Here is a 15,954-nt window from a genome sequence, read left to right as displayed (position 1 = left end):
GAAATCAGGGCATTGTGGGAACTATAGCTCAAGTGACTGAGAAAGAGTAAGTGGGAAAATAACCAACTATAGCCTCAAACCATATTTCAGCCATTATGAGATAATTTATTTGCAGAATAAATTAGTTAGGCTGGGAGGTACATAATTCATTTAAGAAAACTCTTTGAAAATTGGTCAAAATTATATGAAAAGTGGATTTCAATTATGCCATTGATTTTTGTGGAGCACTCAATTTGCATGTGGAAAGGACATTTAAAAAACATTTTAGGGACTTCCCTGGTGATCCAGTGGTTAATATTCCACACTTCCACTCTAGGGGGCACGGGTTTGATCCCAGGTTGGAGAACTAATATCCCGCATGCCGCAGTGTGGCCCAAAGATGAGAAAACGTTTTAAGTGTCATCTGTTGGCCCAACCATGTGTCGGTATGATCACTACACAGTATAGAGGTGGCAGCATGTTGTGGGTACAGAATGAGGTTTGTGTAGAGGTTCCCGTCGGCCTGAGGCTTTCCCAGCCCATGCCAGGTATCCCAGCACAATTACTAATTGGACCTCTTTCACTTCCAAGTGTCCTGGTTTGGACAGTCATGTATTTGCCACAGCATTTCTGAACCTCATAAGCTCCCCTTGGGCATATCACTTTATTTGATTTTCAGAAGTTCTATGTATACATATCTTTCAAGGAATATGAATAGAGCACGGACCACATGTTGTTTGTACTGTATGGCCCCCTGATAGTTTTCTAGATTCTTTTCAGAAGCTGGAGGATCCTGGAAACTGTGAATTCCAGAAAGAAGGTCACTCGGGTTAGTGGAGAACACTTTTCCCCACACTACTAGATGTCATCAGGCTGCCTATTCTTGGCCTATGTTCTTTGCAGTGTTATCTGTTTTAGGAAAAAAGAAAATAATATAATAAATACTATAAATATCTATATTCATAAATATTATAACAAAACATTTATATGTATATTTATATTTATAAATTTATAATTTAAAATAAAATTTAAAATAAAAATAAAATTTTTATAATATTTATATTTATAAATATTATAGTAAAATATTCCCAGAGTTTTAAGAGCTCAGATTGTGGTATCAGTCAGACCTGGGTTTGAGTTCTTTCTAGCCATTTCTGGGTCACATCACTTAAGGAGAGTTGCTAGTTTTGAGACTTTGGTTTATCTATAAAATGGTGATAATGATACTGCCCATCACATTATAGGTATTTTGAGGATTAAGTGAGAAAGGTAAATGTGCCTGACATGGTTTAAGTGTTACCTTTTCCTTATTAGTATAGTTCAGATAAATTCTACTTTTCATTTGCAAAGAATAAAGTCAGCAGTCATTTGGGCTACTGGGGATTTTTGCTGTGAGAGAGAACATTTTATTTATTTTTTAATTTTTTGGCCAAGCCACGCGGCATGCGGGATCTTAATTCCCTAACCAGGGATCAAACCTGTGCCCCCTGAAAGCATTTGACTTCAGGATTGCAAGGGAAGTCCCCGGAAGGCAACATCTCAGATCTTTATAAAATGTTTTCATTGTCATTTTAAAAACGTGCCGTTTGAAATACTGATTGTCGGTTATGCTGTAGACCCCGAGAAGCTTTTCCTGATTGACCTTCCCTTGTACGGGAAAGAAGAAAACGACACGCTGGTCCGCTGTCCCCTGACAGACCCCGAGGTGACCAATTACTCCCTCACGGGGTGTGAGGGCAAACCGCTCCCCAAGGATTTGACGTTTGTGGCCGACCCCAAGGCAGGCATCACAATCAGAAATGTGAAGCGTGAGTACCATCGGCTCTGTCTGCACTGCTCAGCGAATCAGAGGGGCAAGTCCATGCTGTCCAAGAAATTCACCCTGAAAGTGCGGGCAGGTACGGTCCTTTTTGCTTTCGGCTGGGTGTTGGAACATCCATTGATTTAAAAGACTTCTCTTCTCGCTGTCCATCTTACTATTAGTATGTTGGTCACTCAGGCAGCTGCTCTGATCGGTTCTCCCAGCCTCAAAATAATGCCAGCTGCTTGTAAATTCTTTATTTCACAGTCCTCATACCACGTGACTGGCACAAGACCCGCCACCAGCTGGGTGGGTTTACCAGGGAAGAGCAATTAGATCGTCCTGGGGACAATCATTAAACCTACTGACATAAGGACATCCCAAAGTTTAGTAAATGCACAGTGTTCCTTTCAAGGAAAACTTATTGGGAAGCTTTACACTGTTTGAAAAGATTAGCATGTAGATTATTCACTCCTTGATTTACTGTGATCTGTGAATTGACTTCCTCCTTAAATATTTAATTTTAATGCTTTCTTAGACGATTCACAGTCTGAGAAGGGAAGCGCCAGCTGACAGTGGACCTTGTCATGAATGCAACACGAGGTAGAATGTTTTGGTAGCTGGACGATACCTAGAATTTTGTGTTTCAGAGAACATCTCACTCAACACCAGTGGGCATTTAGCTATTGAGTAGTTATCGTTAAGGCTTTTGAAAAGGGTTCTCTTTGGAATTGAGGAAAGTTTGCTTATTTAAAACCTGTGATTTTAAGAAATAATCAAGATATTAATTTTATAGTACATGGGAAAGTTGCCTGTTTGGTTAAAAGGATGTAATTAGTTGTTGGTCACATCCTCATGAAACCATCAAGTGAAGTAAAGGTGAAGGCAGCTTCACTATGCTAGGGTTTCTGCCTGGCTTTGTTCAGGATTATTACCATCTCAAAGTAGACATTCTCTCTTTTTCACTCTACAATAGTTAATTTACTTGAGGGATGCACAGTTTAATTCCTGATGTCTTCAGGTACACAAGTAATACAGATTGGTTAGTGCCACACTTTATATTTTACTTAAAAGACCACAGAGTGAGCTGCGCATGGCTTCGGGAAAATGGTAAGTTGGAATGTTAAGTTACAGTGCAACCAGTTGTTTGAGGGCCGCTTTTCATTTTATTCCAGCCATCAAAGCTGTGCCGCTTGTGTCCGTGTCCAAACCCAGCTATCTTCTCAGGGAAGGAGAGGAGTTTGCAGTGACATGCTTGATAAAAGACGTGTCTAGCTCCGTGGACTCTATGTGGATAAAGGAAAACAGCCAGGTGAGTGGATTGTCTTCTCCGTTTTCCTCAGTGTATCATGCTGTGTGGGAGGTTTGAAGGCTTTTCTTTAAGAAGCTTTATTTTTTAAGAAATGTATTTTATTGAAGTCTAGTTGATTTACCGCGTTGTGTTAATTTCTACTCCACAGCATGGTACATATAGATGCATTCTTTTTCAAATTCTGAGATAGTCTATTAATCATCCTGAGGATGGCTCAGCTGGTGTGTCTGTCAGAGGTGGAGCTGTCTGGAGTGTGTTGAGATGCGTATTTCCCTGTTTCATAGCACCATATGCAGACGTGTACGTTCATTACAAGTAACAAAGAAATGTCATTTTGTAAATTTATTTTGAGTAAGTCAAAAACTTAAGACTTGTTATTACTCCATACTGTTTCTCTGAATGACTTTAGTGGGGAAAATTTTTAAAAAATTAACAGTTCAGTGAATAGCTACCTTGATTTTTATAAAGCTATTATGGAAACTATTCAGGCCAGAAAAGTTGCCATTTTCCCCTTCCATATTAAGAAATGTAATCTCAGATATTAACCAGGAAGCCCTTCCCTCCCCCATGGAAAGGCCTGTCCATTTGAGAGATGGGTTTCTTTGTGTATGGGTCTGATTTCCTCCTTTGAGACTGCTTACCTGAGATCAGGTTGCTAATGGTTTTCTATTTGTTTTAGTCGCTATTAATAAGTGGTTATCTTCACTCTGAAGCATTTGGACATGTTTAGGTTATCATTCATTTGACAAAATGCATATTGAATGTCTACTATATGTCAGATACTGTGCTAGGCATATCTTAATAATTTTGGCTAGTTGTATGGTTTTTCCCTCTGAATTTCACCTCACATTAATAGCAAAGTCTTTGAAATGTCTAGTTTCCCTAGTATTTTGCTTTTAAGATTCCCATCGACTGAGGTTTCAATAATTTCTGTTTGCATAGTCTTGGCCATCTAGTTAATTTGCTATCATGGTAGTTTTTCTTCAGTACACAGGTATATATTGCATTGGAAGGAAGAAAATACTGTCTTTTCCTCCTCCCTCTTCCTCTTCTTCCTCCTCATGCTCTGAATTGGCAATTTTATGCCTGTTTAGAGAATCCTATGCTAAATAAGTAACCATGGCGATTAGCATAATGCAAAGCCTTCTGCTGGTGATCCTGCAGACCTGTGATGGATGATACCTTGCTAAGTGAAGTCTACCATTGACTAGGAGAATGAACCAACGTCTCAGAGAAAGAAGTCCTAGTTTTCATATCATATAACCTAATAAAAACAATAGCTTACATATGGGTTTTTGACTAACCTTACAGAACACAATCCCATATTAACTGCCTTTCTATGATCCTTGATTTCAGATGAGAGAACAGTTTAGACTGTGTGTATAGCTGAGCCTCTGTATAACTTGAAAATTAGCCTTTCTGAGATGGGGAAATAAATTGCCCCAGGCAGTTTTGTTCTGAACCATTTTTTCCCAGGAGCCCTGCTTGCCATTCCCAATTAATCCACTGGCACTGGTAGATAAGGCTGCAGTGTTGGGAGCTCTTTGGGGAAATCCCAGTGCATACCACCAAGGGTTAAGGAAAACCAAATCACGTGCAAACACTATGTAACGTGTGACTTGCAGATGGGGCTCATGGCTGAATGCCAGAGTTCATCCATGAATCTTTTACTGACATCCTTTGGCTTAATTTGGAATACTCAGTGCTATTATAGCACTATCAAATTATTTTAAAAATCTGTGGAATTTGATTTGAATCATTTAGAATAAGTTTAACTCACAATGAAATTTAGGGTGAATTGAGTGTTGGAAAGTTTTTGCAATTGTTTGTTTTAAAATGTAAGAGAATCTTGGAGTTTATTCAACACTGTAAATCTTGGTTAGCTTTTCTAAGGCTTATACATTCTCATATTTTTACTGCTTTTAATCATGATCTTTGACAGTATCCTAAAACATGGCCTTCAGGTTTGGATGTTGATACTTTGTCAATTATCGACAAACTATTCCTTCCAGCACCAATGCATTCATTGTCCTGTTTAGCTCCCTAACAATGGACTCCTGGGCTCTTTGCAGGAAGTAGAGGGAAGAATTGGTAAATGTAGAATATAGTATATGACCTGTCCATCGTCTCTCTGCCTTTACAGAGGAGAAGTCTGTAACATGATGGAGTAGGAGAGGCCAGAGAAAAATGTCATTTCCCCTTCGTGTCTTCTTAACAATTGCTGTTAGGCAGCAAAAATGTCAGATTTCTGCCAATTATTAGAAGAATCTCTTAGAAAAGAGTATCTTCAAATCGACCCAGTGCTCCAGGCTGGAAAGGCCTTGAAAGACTTTTATTCTCTTACTCATTTTTGGAAATAAAATCTCAGACCATAGTGGCATCCTTGACTTGGCCAAGATCTCACAGTTAGTTAACCAAGCAGGTTTCTCTTCTTTTTATTTCAAAACATTCAGCTTTGGCAGTCAGCTTTTATGTGTGCTTATTTTAGTGTAAAAAAATTTCTAAAAATATAATAACATGAGAAAAAAGAGAAATAACTATAATTCTGCCACTGTACATTAGCAGCACTGTGCAGTAAAAATAGAATGTGAGCCTCCTATGTAATTTAAAATTTTCTAGTAGACATGTGACACTAAAACAAAGTAAAATCAATTTTAATGTATTTAGTCCAATGTATCCAAAATATTTTATCATTTAATTAACATAAAAATTATTAATGGGCTATTTTACACTACTTTCTTTCATATTAAGTCTTTAAAGTCTGGGACATATTTTATATTTAAACACCCTTCAGTTTGCATTTCAAGTGCTTGCAGTCTCGTGTGGTTAGTCCTTATAAATGCTATATTGCCCATATTTTTTTCCATGTTTCTTTTCTCTCTGTCCCCATGCATATGTATGAACACATGGTTACTGTCTTAAGGTATACTCATTTTACACTTTTTACATAAAATAAGCATTTTTAATTTTCATGTATTCAAAGTCTTTTTGATACCTGGTACACATTAGGTCATCTGCAGTTTTTCTCTTCAGCAAATATCTTGGAGCTTTTGTTTCCTGTTGAGTTGTTTCTTTGAGATAAATTTGCTGGAGTTGACCAGCGCTCTGAACGTGCTTCCGAGTTGCTTTCCAGCAGGATTGTTCTCCCTCACGGTACTGTCAGAATGGTCTAATGCTAATAGTCCACCACAGCCTGTATGGGGGTCTCCCATGATCTTCTTCCATGTCAGTATCCACTGTTATTTTGGGTTTTTTTTAGTTGTTTCCTCACTTCCCACCTATCCCTCCCCATTGTAAAAAGAATGCGTTCATTTAAAAAAAAATTGGAAGATGCAGAAAACTCTATGCTATTCCCTTTCATTTTTTCAGAGAGGGGATGTAGTTTATATTATGGTTTCTTCCCCATGAGGTTTTCATCCAAGAACTCTCTCCTTGTCTTACGTGCAGACAAATATTAACAGTAGGATGGTGATACCACCAGAGTAAATGCACAGCCTTTTTTCTTCAGCTCATGTGTAAATAATTTTGGGGTTTGTTTCTTACATGTCTTGTGTACTTCTGAATGCTCTTTAATAGTTGCCAAAATTCTGCTGGGTAAGAACAATAGGATGAATTTTCAAGTTAATCTTAGACATTGTAAATTTATTTTTATTAATGAAAATAATATAAATGTTAATAAAATAGAACATGATTGTTAGTAGTAATGTGTTTTCTTTCAATCACTGGGATTTATTTTTTCAATTTATTTTTTCAATTACTGGGATTTATCTATTTATGTAGAAAATACAAAAATATGTTTATAAAACAGGAAATATTGATAGGATGCAGGTATGCTGACTTGTAAAATATCAGTATCCTCTAGTATTTCTTAATATACTAGCTTTTAAAATTTGGCACTGTTTAAAAAAAAATGTTTAGCACTGCAGAGAATTTGGAATTATGTATGCTGTGGTTATTAAGAAATGAATTTTCATGTTTTTTTCCAATCATAAATAATGACTATCTTTCAATATAGTCCTGTAATATGAAGTGTTCCAATGACAGACTTGTCATGATGTTTTATTATTCTTTCTTAAGTAGTGTATAATGAATGCTAATATGGAGAAGTTAATTGCTGCTATTTTTAATTTATCTAGGAAAGATCCTGAATATAAATTGCATGGTAATCTTTGATTTCTTTCTTGCCCTCCCCTTCTGAGAGCAGCAGACTAAAGCACAGACGAAGAAGAATAGCTGGCATCAGGGTGACTTCAGTTATCTCCGGCAGGAAAGGTTGACTATCAGCTCAGCAAGAGTTAATGATTCTGGCGTCTTCATGTGTTACGCCAATAATACTTTTGGATCGGCAAATGTCACAACAACCTTAGAAGTAGTAGGTAAATATCTCTGGGAATGGGTAAATTACTTGGCATAGAGAATGAAAAAATTATCTGATAGTTTCCTTTTTACATTAATGGAATGTTGAACAGATTCTTACGGATTTTAGTATCACTGAATGAATGAATGAATACATGAAAAATAAGGATCTTCCAACCAGAGCACAAAAGCAAATTCTACCCATTTAATAGAGGCAAGTGAAAAGCTGTAACTGTGAAGGTGTTTGAACGCGTCATTCTCTGCTTAACCCCCATACCCCAACAAATATAGGTTGAGATTTTCTCAAAATTTTACTCCTTGCTGAATGACCTGAATTTGGAAATGGATGGAGACTTTTTTCTTTGGAGAAAAACATATGCTTAGTCCTGAATGTCTTTCTCCGGGTCTTTTGGTGAGGTTCTTCAACCTTTTGGTGTTTTGTTCTACCGTTCATGGGCTCTAGTCACTTGGGATGGGTTCTAGTCACTTGGGAGCAGAAAGGGCTGAACTGACTTTTACTTCTCAGCATGCCCCACACCTTACCCTGTCCTCTGACCTTACAGGCTATCGCATGAACCTTCAGGGAGGCAGCCCATTGGCCATGGCCCCTTGTTTCTGCCGAGTGTGAACAAACATGTTAACCTGAGCCATAACTGGTACACACAACTGGTTTAGTTTCCCCTGACCTAGCAATCTGCTGCTGCTGCAAAATCGCTTCAGTCGTGTCCGACTCTGTGTGGCCCCATAGACGGCAGCCCACCAGGCTCCCCCGTCCCTGGGATTCTCCAGGCAGGAACACGGGAGCGGGCTCTAGCAATCTGACTAAATACTTATTTCCCAAGCATCTACTTAATGAGAGCAGACTGTGATAAAGTATGTGATGTCTTTAAGTTACTGGAAAGTATAGTAATTAAAAAAAATTTTTTTTTACACTTTTTGGGCTCTCAGTATTGTTTTCATTTAATCTGTTTTCTTGCTTTGTTTTTTGTGTTTTTTTTGGATGCCACCATATTCTCATTGCTTGATTTTGATTAAGTACTTGTAGGGTGGTGAAATTCTTCATCATAATTTCACCAATAATAAAATTACATGATATTTGTTTTCATTTCTCTCTTTCCCCCCATATTTCTTCAATAATTTATGGAGTAGTGTTAGAGGTTTGTGATTTATCCCACAATTATCTCATATGAGTTTGGTGTTTCTGCCCATGTTGTAATGGAAAGTGTCTCACCAAAATGAACGTGAAAAAGACGCTTTGTTTGCAATTACAGAGCTAGTCCCAAGAGAGGGTACTATTCTGTCCCTAAACATGACTGTGAACCATTTATTAATTTGAATAAAAGGCTATGCTTTTAAAATATTAAACTCCATAAGTGCTAATTTGCTAAGTTGATTAGGGAGCATGCTGATAGATCAGCTCCAGCTCCAGAAAGCAATTAGTAAGGATGTTTTGAGCATATTGTTGTATGTAATCAGATTTTTAAAATCCATTCATCAATTTCCAAGAATATAACTGTATAACTGGAAACACTTGGGGTCGTGTAATCTGAATCTGTACTGTTTCGGGAGAGGGTTGGGATGGGACGAGAGCAGGAAGTGACAGAGAAAAGTGATCTTTAGGGGCTGGGAGTAGAATTTGGACAGAGTGGAGTGGTGTGCCGCACAAGACTTTAGGATGACCCCTACCTAATTTTGAGTTGAGGCTCTACCACTTAAAGTGCCCCCCACTTTAACTCTGCCTATATTTTCTCTTACAAGACACACACCCTCTAACTCCCAAGGCTGTAGAAGGGAGAAAGGCAACAGACTTTATAGATGTGCCTGGTGTAGTGTTTGCACTTGATTAACTGTTAATGTCTCATCAGTTTCTTAAATCATACTTTATAACAAGCCAGGTAGGGTTTTTTGAATCTAATAATGCTTACACTTCATGAATTTGAAACTCTGTTCTATTATATAGGACATAAAACCATATCGACCAAACTAGACTATAGAAAACTCCGGAGGAACTAGTATTTCATGATGATTGTGACAGAGATCAGTGCAGATAATATCGCCTGTAATATTTCTATAGTTTGCATTGTGTTTTATCTTTGAATTTATGAACTTGAGTACCTGAAAATTTAATGTAGCTTTCAGATAAAACATTTATTTCCTCAAAACTAGCTTAAATTAGCTTAAAGAATGACAGAGGGGCACCATTTATGATTCAGGTATTAGAACAAGCTGGTGGTTTCCAACTTGATTTCGTTTGGATGTTTTTTAAAATTTCACCTGAAAAATGTTTTTCCATTGGTACAAAGGACAGTTGGACTCCATTTTTTTTTTTTTTTTTTTTTTTAATTCTGAATCTGTAGGAAACGAAACAGTAAATATTCTAATGGCAACCTCATGTGGGGTATCAATTGCATGTTAGATGCTCTCCGGAGGATAGCTACTCAGTAGGTGGTAGTGGTTTAGTCTGTAAGTCGTGTCCAACTTCTGCGACCTCATGGACTGTAGCCCACCAGGCTCCTCTGTCCATGGGGTTTTCCAGGCAAGAGCACTGGAGTGGGTTGCCGTTTCCTTCTCTAAGGGGTCTTCCCCGCCCAGGGATTAAACCTGGGTCTCCTGCATTGCAGGTGGATTCTTTACCAACAGAGATACTAGGGAAGCCTGGGGTGTAAATATATTTAACTAAATAGCACCATAGATAGTGAATGACAGTCTTAAATGTTATAACTCCATCTTCAATTTTGAAAAAGAAATAAAACAATAAGATTAAAACTCCTTCGTAATTCCACTGACTTGCTGTAACCATTTTTAGGGTTTGGTATATGGTTTATATTTGTGTATGCAACAGGATTTTAATTATACATATAACCTTAGGTTCTCTCTCTATCTCATTTAAAGTATGTGGAGATTCTAGGGTATGCTACAGTAAGGAGCCAGCCTTGGCCTCTCACTGTGTGTATTCACGGTTAGGCTTTGCCTTTGGGTAGCTAGCTATATGGCTTTCCAGGACGTGGTTTCTTTTCTCATCTATAAATTAGGGGTTATAAGATTATATGCAGATGACACCACCTATATGGCAGAAAATGAAGAGGAACTAAAAAGCCTCTTGATGAAAGTGGAAGAGGAGAGTGAAAAAGTTGACTCAAAGCTCAACATTCAGAAAACTAAGATCATGGCATCCGGTCCCATCACTTCATGGGAAATAGATGGGGAGAGAGTGCAAACAGTGTCCGACTTAATTGTTTTGGGCTCCAAAATCATTGCAGATGGTGACTGCAGCCATGAAATTAAAAGACGCTTCCTCTTTGGAAGGAAAGTTATGACCAACCTAGATAGCATATTAAAAAGCAGAGACATTATTTTACCAACAAAGGTCTGTCTAGTCAAGGCTATGGTTTTTTCAGTGGTCAGTGGATGTGAGAGTTGGACTGTGAAGAAAGCTGAGCGCCAAAGAATTGATGCTTTTGAACTGTGGTGTTGGAGAAGACTCTTGAGAGTCCCTTGGGCTGCATGGAGATCCAACCAGTCCATCCTAAAGGAGATCAGTCCTGGGTGTTCATTGGAAGGACCGATGCTGAAGCTGAAACTCCAATACTTTGGCCACCTCATGCGAAGAGTTGACTCATGGGGAAAGACCCTGATGCTGGGAGGGATTGGGGGCAGGAGGAGAAGGGGTGACAGAGGATGAGATGGCTGGATGGCATCACCGACTTGATGGACATGAGTTTGAGTAAACTCCAGGAGTTGGTTATGGACAGGGAGGCCTAACGTGCTGCGATTCATGGGGTCGCAAAGAGTCGGACACGACTGAGTGACTAAACTGAACTGAAGGTTCTCTTTCAGTATTGCTGTAAGATTAAATATTTGTCATAATTAGTAAATAAAATGCACTAAAGAACTTAAGGCAGTTCTTATATGACCCAGCAATACCACTTCTGGGCATACACACTGAGAAATCCAGATCTGAAAGAGACACGTGCACCCCAATGTTCATCGCAGCACTGTTTATAATAGCCAGGACATGGAAGCAACCTAGATGCCCATCAGCAGATGAATGGATAAGGAAGCTGTGGTACATATACACCATGGAATATTACTCAGCCGTTAAAAAGAATTCATTTGAATCAGTTCTAATGAGATGGATGAAACTGGAGCCCATTATACAGAGTGAGGTGAGCCAGAAAGATAAAGAACATTACAGTATACTAACACATATATACGGAATTTAGAAAGATGGTAACGATGGCCCTATATGCAGGGCAGAAGAAGAGATGCAGAAGTACAGAACAGACTTTTGAACTCTGTGGGAGAAGGGGAGGGTGGGATGTTTCAAAAGAACAGCATCTATATTATCTGTGGTGAAACAGACCACCAGCCCAGGTGGGAGGCATGAGACAAGTGCTCGGGCCTGTTGGGCTGGGAAGATCCAGAGGAATCGGGTGGAGAGGGAGGTGGGATGGGAGACCGGGATGGGGAATTCGTGTAACTCTATGGCTGATTCATATCAATGTATGACAAAACCCACTGAAAAATAAAAATTAAAAAAAAAAAATAGAAAATGGAAAAATAAAATAAAATAAAATAAAATTTGTTATAAAAAAAAAAAAAAAAAAGAACTTAAGGCAGTTCTTGACACATAGTAAACATCCCATAAAAGAAGGTTATAAATATAATATTGGCAATTATTTTATTATGGTCTTTCAAGCTCTTCATTGTATTATTACATAACAATTTCTAAGGAATGTTTTATTTACTTAACCAGTTCTCCCTTTTCTCATTTTTAAGATTATTATGACTAGGGTAAATAGCACTTCTTTTGCATGTAGCTATCTACGTCACTAAGAAGAGTTCTCTGGATTAAATTGAAAAATAGTTAATTTTTAAAATGCTTTCTAAAGGAGTTGTGCCAAATTACAATGTGTAATTTAATTACACTTGCAGAATTATTAAGTTTATTTCAAATTAGCTTTGCTAGTTTTCCATAGAAAGGATATAGATTATTTTTAACAGTACTATTGAAGTTTTGCTATTTTTAATAAATGTGAAAAGGGATCCCCTTTTTAAATTACTAGTTTATTTTTCCTTCTGTATTTTCATGTCTTCTTTTTCCTATTACCTTAATTAATTTTTCTATATATAGACATTTGAAAGCATTTATGTATTCAGATTTGTCTTTTATAAGTTTTATTTCTTTGATTGCTTCTAAAAAGCCTCGAAAACTGCCCCCACCCCCAGCTTGGTCAAAGTTTAATAGAAGTCAATTTTGTTGTTTAGTTAAAAATATGGCTTAATTGTTAAAATGCTGTTCTGAATCATCTGTGATGTATGATATAAAAAGATATATTTTTAAGTTTAGTTTTCTTTAAATACTAAATTACATTCTTGCAGTATTTTTATTGAACATTGGGGCTATCTTCCCCTCCTTGATTTATGACATCTTCTTATCACATATACAGTTATATTGGGTCTAGGAATGGGCTATTTAGTCCAAATAATTTTTAGCATAATATGCATCAGGACTAGTAGTTCTAAAAGACTTATCCAATGGTCATAGATCTTTAACAGAGTTGCTTAAGAGATAAAAATAAGAGAATAAACATTTCCAATGTGTGTCCTTTCTCATTTATGACTAATTCTCCAAGAGCAAAACAAAATGTAAAATGACTAGTTAAAATTCTTGCTTGGCGTGCTAAGTGTGTGCTAGGTCACTTCAGTCTTAATCCAACTCTTTGTGATCCCATGGATTACTCTGTCCATGGGATTCTCTAGGCAAGAATACTGGAGTGGGTTGCCATTTATTTCTCTAGGGGATCTTCTCAACTCAGGGATCGAACCCAGGTCTCCTGCATTGCCGGCAGATTCTTTAGCATCTGAGCCACCGGGGAAGTCCAAGAATACTGCAGTGGGTAGCCTGTGCCTTCCCTAGGGGGTCTTTCCAATCCAGGAATTGAACCAGGGTCTCCTGCATTGCAGGCAGATTCTTTACCAGCTTACTTGGCACTACCAGTTAACACTGGAAATCAGTCCAGTACCTTTATAATCCAAAAATGAAGCTGTGTTATTTGTTAAGATTTTTGCAGATAACAGTTTCTTTCTGTTTCATTCTGCTGTGGTTAGATAAAGGATTCATTAATATCTTCCCTATGATGAACACAACAGTATTTGTAAATGATGGAGAGAACGTGGATCTGGTTGTTGAGTATGAGGCATATCCCAAACCTGAACACCGACAGTGGATATATATGAACAGAACCTCCACTGATAAGTGGGATGATTATCCCAAGTCTGAGAATGAAAGTAACATCAGGTAAGAAAAGGGCCTTCTCCTGGCAATCCCGCAGTTACACCTTTCCCCTTCTCTTCTTCTTGTTTGGTCACTAACTCATGTCTGACTTTGTTTTGACCCCATGGGCTTGTAACCCTGCCAGGTTCCTCTGGCCATGGGATTTCCCAGGCAAGAATAATGGAGTGGGTTGCCATACCCTTCTCCAGGGGATCTTCCTGACCCAGGGATTGAAACCCCATCTCCTGCAGTGTAGGTGGATTCTTAACTACTACCTCATCCTATTTCTGTGACCGTCAGTGTATGAGAAAACAGCTGGTACAGAAGGAAGTTTGGGACTGCTCCCTGAGTCTTCACCACTTCATTTTGCCATGTGTTTCAAGCACCCAGAAGAGTCCATGCCTCAGTTGTCTCATCTGTGAATTAGAGGACAGTCTGGGGATAGTTCAGAGCAGTCGCTAGCATATACTAGGGCCACATTAAATAATTCTTTTCAGAGAAAGAGGCATGTTAGTGCCTTTAGTTACATTTTTAAAGCTAGAAGGAAACTAAGAATCATTAAGCATCTTTGGGCCAGGCAATGAACCCAAGTTTCTTTTACATCAGACTTCTCATTCGATTCTCAAATAAGTTTTATGTGCTTATTTCTGGCCATACGCTGTTCTCATTTCCTTATGTACATTAACTCAATAATTTTAGTCCTCACAAATGCTATGAGGAGGCACGCTTACTTCCCTCCTTTCTATAGAAGAGGGATTTGAGACTTTGACGAGTTAAGTAATCTCATCAAGAGCCGGTGGTTTATAAGAGGTCGGTGCCTAGTTAGAATTGGTGTTTTTTTCCCCTGGTTGGGAGCTCTTGGCTGTTGTAAGAATATGGGTGAGAGAGGATACTGTCCTGGACCAAGGTCTAAGGGTTGGAGGGTGGATCTGGAGGAAGATGGACTGGTAGGTGTCCAGGCTTCCTTCTTAAAGGACTCGATGACTGAAGGCAGGGAAGAGGGAGGAGTCTGGCTGGGGCAGAATTGGATGATGAGGTGATACCATTCCAGGGGGAGGGAGAGGGGCAAATCCAGTGAACTGGGATAGGGGTTTGTTGAATTCAAACTTGCCTGTGGGATCTTGAGTGGAGATACTCAGGTAGAATGTTTCGTAGGTCAGGTTCCCTGGATGCAGCTCCTGAGAGTGGGATGCACAGGCACAGGCTTCATTAAGGAGAGAGAGACCTGGCAGAGAGTTGGGGAAGTAGGGTAGGGAGGGGAAAGGAGGTAAAAAGGATGCGGGTGAGCTACAGTCCCATCCTAGGGGCGCTTTGCACTGGGGGCCATGAACATAGCCCTGGAGAGGAAAGAGGCGTAGGACCGGGAGGTCTAGACTAGAGGTCAGGATTTGAAAGTTGTAAGTGACAGTAAGTAGCTCAGAGGAGCGTGAATGCCCTGGGAGTGTATGCAGCGGGACAGGAGACTGAACAAGCCACCCACGTGCAGAGTTGCTTGTGGCCCCTGGGGACCCAGGGCCACCCAGAGAGCTCCGTCCACCCTGGACAATATGTCACTAACTCCCTGATGGTTGTGCTGAACACAGCCATTTGTGATAACCGTGGTGTAAGACAGAAGCCCCGGTAGCACATGCTCCAGGGGCCACTTGGAAGAAGCAGCAGGGGTAGGAGGAGAACCAGGAGATGCTGGTGTTGTCAGATGAAGGCGAGGGCCATGGTACTGACCTTGCTGCATGGCCCTGAAGTGTCTGCCTTGAGACACCTTGGTGGAGAGGCCTGCCAGTCTGGGGTCTGGCCAGGCAGGTGAGTTCAGGACCCTGGTGAGAGGGGTGCTGAACGGAGGACCAGGGCGGGGAAGGGTGCTGGGCATAAGGACAGCACGGGACGAGGGTGAGGTTGCCTTGTGGCGAGAAAGCCTTTCCCCACCCTGTTCTCACATACCAGGCATTTGTCTCAATGAAATATTGGTGTGTGTTTGCATTTGTTAATACTGAATCACATGGGACTTATTTTTCCAAAATGGGCATGGATTTCCAGGTGTAAACTGTGAAAAAGCCACACACTTCGAGGTAGGTGATCCACAGGTGACTGATGGGTTGTTCTTTTTTTGTAGATACGTAAGTGAACTTCATCTAACCAGATTAAAAGGAACTGAAGGAGGCACTTACACATTTCATGTGTCCAATTCTGATGTCAATTCTTCCGTGACATTTAATGTTTATGTGAACAGTG

At 39.4% G+C, this 15,954-nt stretch overlaps 1 protein-coding gene across 8 annotated transcripts in view; it reads left to right on the top strand.

Annotated features, from left to right (window-relative positions):
- Window positions 1-15,954, top strand: part of KIT (KIT proto-oncogene, receptor tyrosine kinase) — a 91,056-nt gene that overhangs the window by 44,805 nt on the left and 30,297 nt on the right. For all 8 annotated transcript variants that reach the window (XM_065914436.1, XM_065914435.1, XM_065914434.1 and 5 more), the window contains 5 exons: window positions 1,596-1,877; window positions 2,956-3,092; window positions 7,297-7,468; window positions 13,560-13,749; window positions 15,836-15,951. In XM_065914436.1, coding sequence (XP_065770508.1) covers window positions 1,596-1,877; window positions 2,956-3,092; window positions 7,297-7,468; window positions 13,560-13,749; window positions 15,836-15,951 — 897 coding nt within the window. The remainder of the gene's footprint in view (window positions 1-1,595; window positions 1,878-2,955; window positions 3,093-7,296; window positions 7,469-13,559; window positions 13,750-15,835; window positions 15,952-15,954) is intronic.

The sequence above is a fragment of the Muntiacus reevesi genome, chromosome 22, assembly GCF_963930625.1.
Source record: "Muntiacus reevesi chromosome 22, mMunRee1.1, whole genome shotgun sequence".
In the NCBI taxonomy this organism is placed as follows: domain Eukaryota; kingdom Metazoa; phylum Chordata; class Mammalia; order Artiodactyla; family Cervidae; genus Muntiacus; species Muntiacus reevesi.
Note: the sequence above shows the minus strand (reverse complement) of the source record. Positions and strands in the feature narration are given on the sequence as shown.